This window comes from Vigna umbellata, chromosome 4, assembly GCF_029865625.1.
Source record: "Vigna umbellata cultivar VRB3 chromosome 4, Vumbellata_1.0, whole genome shotgun sequence".
Taxonomy (NCBI): domain Eukaryota; kingdom Viridiplantae; phylum Streptophyta; class Magnoliopsida; order Fabales; family Fabaceae; genus Vigna; species Vigna umbellata.
This window is the reverse complement of record NC_142168.1, coordinates 19,805,801-19,816,403: the sequence shown is the minus strand read 5'-3', so window position 1 is coordinate 19,816,403 and position 10,603 is coordinate 19,805,801. Positions and strand designations below refer to the sequence as shown.

General features: G+C 35.2%; 1 protein-coding gene across 1 annotated transcript; it reads right to left on the bottom strand.

The window, feature by feature from the left end:
- Nucleotides 1–6,617: 6,617 nt before the first annotated feature.
- Nucleotides 6,618–8,080, bottom strand: LOC124836548 (protein MITOFERRINLIKE 1, chloroplastic). Its single transcript, XM_047311721.2, has one exon. It carries the CDS (start codon nt 7,963–7,965, stop codon nt 6,865–6,867), a length of 1,101 nt encoding a protein of 366 aa, XP_047167677.1. The 5' UTR covers nt 7,966–8,080; the 3' UTR covers nt 6,618–6,864.
- Nucleotides 8,081–10,603: the final 2,523 nt, after the last annotated feature.

Here is a 10,603-nt window from a genome sequence, read left to right as displayed (position 1 = left end):
TACAACAAGTGCACGCCTTCAATGAAATCCAATGTTGAAGAAATGTTGAAGTACCTGAAAAACACTAGAAGGGGGGTTGAGTAGTGTTTTTGGAAAATATTTTTCGCAACCCTTCTGATATAGCACATTGTCGAGTCGTCAAAAATACTCTTTCAAAGGCTTAGATGCTCGACTTGAAATATATGAGTTAATAAGTTTGACGTGTTATTCAGAATATTTCTACTGCAACGTTTGTAAGAACTCCTTTTGAAAATACAGGATCACTTAGCTTGGAAGTTCTTATATTTTCAAATACAAAGCTCGACTACAAATTTTCTAAGAGGATCGTTTAGTAAAGAGAAGATAAAATAACACAAGAGATTTTATACTAGTTCGCTGCAACTCAGCTACGTCCAGTCTCCTTCGTAGAGGGTTCCCCTATAACCTTCACATGATTACAAATGAGTATTAGCACCACTTCAGTACTCAACTACCTCGCTAAGATTTCCTTTGAGTATTCGCACCACTCTTGGCACTCAGCACCCTACCGAGATTTCCTTGAGTATTTGCACCACTCTTGGTACTCAGCACCATATCGAGATTTTTCTTGAGTATTTGAACCATTCTTGGTACTAGACTACCGTGCCTAGATTCCTCAACTCAAAAGAATTTAGTTACAAGTATTTTAAGTCTCTTCATAATTGCAATCAACGATTGCTTACAAGCAGTTTAGACTAAATCTCTCTATAAGAGGATTTGATTACAATACAATGCAGTCTAAACACTAGTAGGTGTTTCTCTCTATAATCTTAAAATAGTAAGAGATTTGACGCTTAAGCCTGAGAGTATCTCTTTCTCTTTTCTCTTCTCTTCTCTTTTCTTTTCTTCAACTTAGATGTATTATTATTTTTAGCTTTTTTCTCTCTTTTTCTCTTTAGCATGGATATATCATTGTAAGCTTTGTGTGTGTTGGCTATCCTCTATTCTATCCTTTTGATTTTCTTCTTTAGAGATCTTATATTTTTAAGCTTCAAGAATATTTGTCCGTTAGACTACATTTGTAGTTCGTAGCCTTAATGCTTGTGTTTTCTCTCTCTTCTTTTTCTCAACAGTCGTTGTGTAAGTCTACTTTGTCAGAGCAAGCATGTTTTTTCAGTCATTTGCTTGAAGTAGGTTGTATGATCTTTATAGGCTTTGCTTCAAGAGAGGAACATTATGTGATTATCTCTTTTGTCTCTAACGTCCACATTTGATATTTGATTTGTAACATTGTGGATGCGTGTAGAATATCTTATCTGCAAAATTAGAGTAAATTGTGCATGCAACAAATATGACTTTTCTTATCACTTTTGTTATTTTTGAACATTGGACATTTAATGTCATTTAATATTTGCTAAAAACAACAAAGTGCTTTTTGATTTCCTATCATTAGGTAACATTTTACAATTAAGTCCTTTTAATTTGAAGATACCAAATGTATAGATACTTCATCACAAGATGACGTGTCTATTTAGTTCATGGTATCATCTTGATTCAAGTAAACGCTTCTTTGGCTTTTGCATCTTTTTAGATAGCGTTTAGCTTGCTCAGGCTTCCTTATGTGTTTTAATAATTAAGTCTTTTAGTTGTTGAGTCGACGACATTATCTCGACATGCTTTTGTTTTCGAGAGAAGTCAAATACCTACTTCAAGTATTTTAACTGTTGAGCGTTTAGCTCAGTTCTCTCTCAGACACTTTTAGACAAAACATTGTCTAATCATGCGTCTAGTTGTTTTATCCTAAATGTTTTCCTATTTCCTAAGACCTAAGTGTTTTCCTATGATTTCTATGTTTAGGGTTTAGGTTATAGTTTTTGTTTGTTTGGGGTTCAGGTTCTAGTTTTTGTTTGTTTGTTTGGAGTCCATAAATTTTTAATGCCTTATTTTATCAGTTGTAAGTTGCTAAAACTAGGATGTTACATTTTGGTATCGGAGCAGTTCATCCTTAAAATGACTTGAAAGTTGTGGGTTTATCGTATCTTACAAGTTTAAGAGTTTAAGTTTAGATTGTAGATATTGCGTATCTAACTAGAAGTATTAAGAACAGAAAATGTCTTGATAAGAGTAACAAGGTTACACTCATCACTATATCAAATATAGTTTCCTTTCTTAATTCTGAAGATTTAGGGAAAGAAAAAGTTAGGTTTGTTAAAAGGAGAAAGAATTGTGGTTTGAGTTTTGCTCTTACCTCTATGGTAGTGTTAAATGCTCTATAGTGGTAGAGGAATGCAGATTCAAGGATAACTTAACCTATTTACCTTTATGAGAATATGATAAGGCCTTTAAGACAATTTCTTACCTCGAAGGTATAAAGATGTGGTGTGTTGGAGTTTGGTGAGTTAGAAAATTTGAGTACTCAATTTGAAAGGATGGGGAAAGATGTTGTAGTTTAGAAGCAATGTTTTGGATTAAGGGAGCTTCAACAATAGGTTATTGGGATCAAATATCACGAGTTTTGCAAGAGGAGTTGATTTTAAAGGTCAGAATAAAGGGTTATATCGATACATGCTGGTGTAGCAAGGTTTGAGAAGTCAACATGCTTCTACATCTTAGTAATGTTTGAGGTTTAATGGTGTAAAATGGTGAAAGGTTTGAGGTTAAAGCTAAGAATGATATAAGAACCTTGAAGTCAACAAAGGGGAGAAGGGAGAAAGTTTTGCAAGTTGAATTTCGAAGAGAAGAAGGAATGAGGAAGAAGTGAATAGTAAGAGGTAGGGAGGAGCTCATATTCTTTTACTTTTCTTGTTTTCTTTCTTGCATTCTTGTTTGTTTGTAATGTATTATTTTACGAGTCTAAATTGTGGATTATATGTTATTTATATGATTATGATGACATGTCAATATATGTTTATGATTGTGTGTGGTGACTCGACGAAAGGTGATGAATGGTAACTTTGCATAATTGTATCGAAGGTGTACTTTGTCGAGACTCTCGAGAAGAGTAATGAGGAGTGACATATATATATACTTCCTTGGAGCTTCCAAGGAGCGTAATATAAGGTGAAACTTATATTGATAAGTTGCATGCCAAAGTTACAAAAATTACGAATAAGTTTCTTGAGGCTGAGATCACTAATGATTGTACTATTACGTAAGAGAATAGTTTTTTTTGTATATTTGTTTGAGTTTATGATTTTTATTAAAATTATATATATATATATATATATATATATATATATATATATATATATATATATATATATATATATAACATGTTTGTGATTTTCACCTAATAATCATATTTTATATGGGAGTACGTGATAATACATGTGTTAAAGAAGACTATAAAGACATCAAAAACTGCTGTATAAAGACCCTTGCCTGCAAAGAACTCCCATTATATAAAGAAAGTCTCACTCAACCTAAAAACCCAAGAACTAATTTTTAATCTATTTCCTCCTATCATATTCATTATATTCTGAGTGACTAGCAAGTACTTAATCCAAATAACTTCTTTCTTAGAGTTTCATAGTGTTTTTCTCTGTGCCAAAGTTCAATAAATCAGTAATTCCTATTTTATATGAAAATGTACATTTTAGAATGAATATAATTATTAGAAATTACATATTTAATTGTTTGTCATCCTTGTTATGTGTCTTGTAACATAACTTTACGTCATTTGCATATTTTATTATTTTTCAAACTTGTTATGTGTCTTGTACTACAGCTTTACATCATTATATCTCTTTCATATCATCAGTATAAACAATGAGTATATATGATTCTCCTGTTTGTTTATTTTGTGCTTTTACAACTGCTAGTTACTTCTCCTAGAAACGATTCTTTTTCATGTTGTGATGAAACTGTAGGTGGTGTGCTCGGTTTAGAGAAATTTTCTTGTTTTGAAATGATTTTTCAATAGTTTAGACCTCTGAAAAATGGCTAGCTAGATTTTGAGTTTCATTTAGTTTATCAATAAAATTCAGTCTCTAAATCTCTTCATCGCCATTAATGTCTCTTATATGAATTGTGTTGTGGCACAAAATTTGCAGTTATGGCGTATTACCTTCAAAATTCTAACCTAGGTTAACCATCATGGATGATTGGAAGTGTGAAAAATACTACTAATGATATAATATTTTGAATGACTTGCAAAATCACTGTTGGAACAATCATGTTAAGTTTAGTCTGCGTAATGTATTTGTAAATGTATTTTATTTCAAGCCTTAAACTATTGATATCTAAAATGTGAAGGTTTTGATGATGCGACACATGAATAATATTAGCTAATCCTATATTTCATTTCTGCGTCTGCATACTTGATATGCTGTCAAAATCTAGAAACATAGCGTTGCTATTTGCTTCCTATCTCATATAGGTTTCCGTACCATTTATAGCTGCTTTAAAAACAACAACGACCTATGAAATTATTCATAGCATTTATGAGTGAGTTTGTTTTTGTTTATTCTTTTAAAAAATATTCCTTTAAATAAAATAAGTAGATTCATATTCTTTTATGTTTGTCTAATCTATTTTTTAAATAGTTTTTCTTTTTAAAATAAAATAAAATCTTATCTGATTATAAGTGGTTCAACTGACCCAATGCCAAAACTAATGCTTTAATATATATTCTTAGGACAGATAGTCTAGTTTGTACTGCATTGCTCCAATGCCTCTGTTCCCTTCCTCTACCGAGGCTACCTAGAAATAAACTTATTTGAAATGCAGAAAAAAGTATTTCATATGTTCATCAAGAAAGAATTGAAACATTTATGCAAACCCAGAAGTCAGAAACAATACATAACCTCTCACGAAGACAGAGACCAGTTAGACTAGTAGAACAACGAACTGTTCATCAGCACTCAGGATACCGGTGAACTTCAGTACTTTTAGAGAATGAGGCTTAGAATATCCATTTTTATTAGATAATAGGATAAGATTCTTCACCCGTGTTCTGTAGTCTTCGTAGTGATTTTCCCTCATGAAAACCAGGGTATTATTTCTCAACTTACATATCCGACCATGTTTAACATATTATTAGATAGCAAATTAACGACATTGATAATTTTCTAAAACGTACAAACTTCAGAAACTCTAGTCATAAATTGTCCTTCATTCTTGAGAAAACTCCACAATGTTAATAAATATTTTATTCTTTCAAAATAACATTAGTGTAAGTTGATCAAGCAAGAAGAAATTCGTTATCATTACATAGGAAGTTGATCAAGCAAGAAGAAATTGAGCTCCAATTCTGCAAGTCAGAAGAACAAGTTGCAGATATGATGACTAAATCATTGAAGATTAATTTTTTTGAGAAGTTTAAAACAATGTTTGGAATCAACCGGCCGACATGAAGATAAAATATTCAAGTTTGGGGAGACGTGTTGAAAATAGCAAACTTAAATATTGAAAACTATAATAAAAAGTTTTTCTACGTCCTTACGTTTTTTTAATGTTCATAGTTATAATTGATTGTAAACCATTATTTCTTTAGCATTTATAAACTTATTTAAGGAGGTTTTGTATTCAGAAAACAAAATAGAATAATAAGTAGAAACTTATTTTCTATTCTAGATATACAATTTCTTCCCTTCTCCTACTTTAAGTATTTTAAGTGAATTTAGGAATTAGAAAATTCCTGATCCTAAAAATGGTAGGCCGAAGCCTGAAACTAAAGTCATTTGAGATATACTTGAAATATGAAACTTTGTTTACTTTGTTAGAACTTTACAAAAATATATGAAAGAGCACAAAAGGAAGAATAAAATTTCATTTGAAATTAGTATTTTCTTATTAGAAATCCTTTTAAAAAGAAAGGAATATAAGAATAGACCTTATAACATTTTAATTAGCTTGTATTAATTTTAACACAGTTTTATACTCTCACTCTAGAACCGAGAAATTAACAGCCCTTCCCTCTCTGGTGAACAATCCCACCCCCCAAAAAAAATTCACACATACTTATGATATAAAACTGTGTCCAACACATTAATTCAGTGTCCAACACATTAACATAATTATGATATATATGAACAAAAATGGCCAATGGAGTTTTAAAACAAGGACTGTACGCCACATGAAAGAGTATCTCTATCTCAGAGTAGGACAAGTTTCAATTCAATAAATGTATGGCAAACTGTTCAATCCACAAGACTATGTCCGATAGTCAATATAAAAATATAAGTGTGAAAGGAGCAAAACAACCAAAGAGTGTGACTAATAATACAATAGAGAAGCAAAAAACACAAAAACACCAACAAGCATTCGTTATGTGACCAACTCATATAGTCATGTAACATGCACGCTGAAACTCATGTGCCTTATGTTAAACAAATCTTAGAATCACAGTACCCTAGAATCATCATGCCTGAGCCGATCCTAAACTTCCGTCAAATATGCCATAGATCGGTAAAAGCAGTTAATTTCTTTTGGTGAGACCAGAGGATTATAGACTAAACTCAAAACCCACAGGTGAAAAACCAAGAGAGCTAAAAGAGTGATATGAGTAGGAGCCTCAAAACTCCTAAGAGAAGCCTAAGAGTTAAAACTGTAACCAGCCTAAGAATCAGCAACCTGGTTTGTTTCTTCAAGAACATGGCACTACTGAAGCATACCATCAGCAACATGTATTTTTTAATTTGAGAACAGCATCATGCAGATGAGGAAAACTATTATAACAATTATTATTTTAACAACTTTATGTGTAACCATTAACAAATCTCAAGCAAAAGGGCAATTACGAGAACATTCAAGGACTTACATTTGTATAAGCCACTTCAGTAGCCCAGTTTCCATAACAAAAACTTGCTACTAAAACATTCTACAAGAAGTAACTCAATGAAAACCCAAAACACAAATCCGAACATAAATTAAGCAATAAAGAACAAAAATAGTGAAAATACTAACTCAGGCAGTGGAAACAGAAACTTGAGTTTCCCTTTCCCTCAACTCCTTCCTCCTAAGATACTCTCGCAAAATCCCAAGCCTCGCCGTCTCAAAAGCGAAGTAACCCAACGCGGAAAAGCACGCGCTGTGAAGCACCCTAGGTCCCATGCCACGTGTCAGCCCCACCCACCCTTCCTCCTTCAAAATTTGCTTCACCGTCGACGAAACGCCGTCGTACATAACCGCCGCAACCTTATTCACCCCCTCGCCGCGAACCTGCGTCATCAACCGTGTCTTCACCACGTCCAACGGTGTTGTAACGGACGCTGAAATCGCCCCCGCGAGTGCCCCACACAGAACGCTCTGAACCGGTTCCAAATTGTTCTTCTCCGTTTTCTGAAGCACCGCAGCTTTCAGATACTCAAAAGAAGAATAACTCAGAACCCCTGCCGGTAGGTTTCGGAGCAATGTCGCAGAGTATCCAGCATAGAGGCCCATAACGCCGTCGTTTTGGAGAATTTCCACAAGGACTTGCCAGGAGCGTCCCTTCGCGCCAGCTTGCATTCGCTGCGTGATGAGCTCCTTGGGTACCATGATCGCCGATGAGGCAATGTTCCCCATGGCACCTGCGGTGGGAGGGATCAGTACGGCAGGGAAGTTTTCGAGTTTGCCAAGGAACGATTTGCCGAACTCGCAGGTGCCGAAGTAGACGGCGGATGAGGCGGTTGAGCCGACTATGACGGCTGAGATGCCGCTGTAGAAGCCGAGGAGGCCGCTGGACTGGAACGTTTTCACGACTGCGTCGAGGGCGTTTTTGTAAATTCGGGCAGCACCTTTGGTCTGCATCTTGGTTTTGATGGTGTCGAGGGGGAGGAGGCAGACGTAGGTAAAGGCGCCAGCGAGGCCTCCTGCGGCGGCGCCGATTAAGGCGCGATCAAGGAGAGGGAGGGATTTGAGGGGCTGGGGTTTTGGGTTGGGCCGGGGCCATTTGACGGAGGTGGTGGAGGCGAAAGGGGGGAAATGGGTGAGGAGGGAGGGGAAGTCGGAGAGGCTTGTGGAGATTGAGATTTCGTGAGGCTTCGGAGAAGGGAGGCCCAGAGAGGAAGAGACCCTGGCCTCCATTGGAGAGTGAAGAGAGTGGGAGCGGTAGTGTTTCTGAGGTGAGGAATTGAGATTAAACGCAGAAGAAGATGAACCACGTCGTCGTTTTTGTCTCTGCAAAAGGAGAATCAAACAATTCGTGTCTCTAGTCCGGTGAAAAAACTAGTTAACTTCATAACTTTCTGTAGGTTATTTTTTTTTTTTCTTTCAACACATTTTTTTTTATTTAAGCACTTAAAAGAAATGTAATGTTCTCATCTGCTCGAATTTTGACAAAGGTCCTACAAAATTTCATACATGTACATTTAATCAATAATACATTAATTAGAAACTTATAATTTTTTGTTTTGTAAACAAATAAAATTGTTTAGTTCATTACATTGAGAAACAATTTTAAAAAGTATGATTAAATTTGACTTGAGATAAAGATACCTAAATCTACACCGTTATGATTAAATAACTAAAATAATAACTATTTTTTAATATTTCCAAATATTCTTTTTCGTTTGTTTGAAAATGACGACGAGATATTATTAAGAAATTTTTTATATGAATAATAAGAATTTTATTTGAAAATTGAGATTGAAGAACATTAAATACACAGAAGGGTCATATACAATTGCAAATCAAGATTAAAGAACGCCTTCCACACTCTTTTTATCTTGTGAGAGTGAAACAATAGAACATGTTCTTCACGATTCATTTCAATAAACTCGTATTTGCTTGCGTCCAGTAGTTGTTGTCTCTAATTACCAACCTTTCTATTATTATGTCGGTATATGGACAACTGATCAGAGAAGTTAATTATCTTCAGTCTTCGGCTTTTAACTAAAAACACTGTATTAATTAGTCTGTTAACTCATTTGACAGCTATTTTAGTGTAAGGTTTATCAACCAGGATGACCAAATACGTAGCGGTACAAAATCTTAGACCCAATACAGATCGGGTAAGCTGAATGTTAAATGGTATACTAGGTAAAATATCGGCTGATAGGATTATTATAATAGAAGATAAATAGTCGAATAATAAAGAAAAGATGTTGAAAGAAAGAATACAAGAGTAAATAGGAAGTTTTGAGAATAATAAAGATTGAAGAAAATCTGAAAGGTTGGAGAATAATGAGTATAGAGGGACTCTTCAGAAATAGGAAAGATAAAATTATTTTGAATGTTTTTTTTTATAACATTTTGGCGTTTATTGTGAGACTTCGAGAAACATTTTTCGATGTTCAAAATTTTATTTTTCTAATGCATACTATCATAAACAAAGGGAGATGACAATATGAAGTATTCACACCCTCTCTTGTCATTTAACATTTTAGGATTATGGCGAATTATATGATATTTGTGATCGATGAATGCAGTTTGGTTGGATTGAAGAAGATTTATAGAAATAGTATGGTGATTCGATTAGTTGTACATTCTCATGCATTGTGTCGAGAAACTATTATCGATGGATAACTAAAATTCTATTTTGATCCACAACAATTCATGATAACTTGATTTCTCTCTTTTTTTTTTATTTCTTCTTTTCTCTTTGGTTTAATACATCATTTGGTCCCTAATTTTAGGGATTTGGTTCAAAGTAATCCTACCTCTTAAAAAAGTTCAGTAAGACCCATATTTCGTTAAAATATGTTCAATTTGGTCCTTTCCGCTCACGCCCTTAAAAACATAACGGTGCAAATGCCACGTCATCATCATCATCTCCAAACAAACCCTAATTTCTCTCCAAAAAACCCTAGCCGCCGCACCATCCAACGCTGTCACCGTCATCCTCGCCGGCAGCCGTTCTCTCCAACACATCACGCGCCACCACCAAAGCGTCTTCTCCCTTCTGTTGCACCTCCATCACCTTCGCATCTCACCTTCGTTCTCGCGCCACCAATCTTCACCATTTTGACCCTCGCACCAGCCAAATCGTCGTCGCGCCAACAACACTGCCATCCAATCTCCACCACAAAATCGTCCACCACTAACCACCAGCCAAATCGCCAGCTGCTGCATCGCGAATCGCCACTCTTCTCCACCACTAATCAAGCCGCTGCTTACCTCCACCTGCAACCACAATCAGACCTGCAAGTAAACCGTGGAGACCTAGGGTTTCTCGCGTTCTCGTCGCATAGCTTTGGTGGTGGTGTGTGATGTGTTGGAGAGGACGGCTGCCGGCAAGGATTGCGGTGACGGTGCTGGATGGTGCGACAACTAGGGTTTCGTGGAGAGAAATTATGGTTTGTCTGGAGATGGTGATGATGACGTGACAAAGATTTTTTTTTTAAATTAAAAAATCATTTAAGTCCACCTATTAACGTGTATCACGTGCTTATGAGATGTCACGATGACATTTGCACCATTATGTTTTTAACGGAATGAGTAGAAAGGACCAGATTGAACTTTAACGAAATATGGGGTCTTACTGAACTTTTTCAAAAGGTAGGATTACTTTGAATCAAACTCCTAAAAGTGGGAACCAAATGATATATTAAATCTTTCTCTTTCTATTTGATTTTTCGGGATTTGATCACCAAACACAGTCACTCAATTGATATTTGTTTTTTTGCAATAGTGATTGAAGTAGGTTTGATGATTTATTTATCTTGTCGAGAATATTGAAGATTAATGTTTCGGTGTGATGATCACATTGGTGATGATTGAGGAG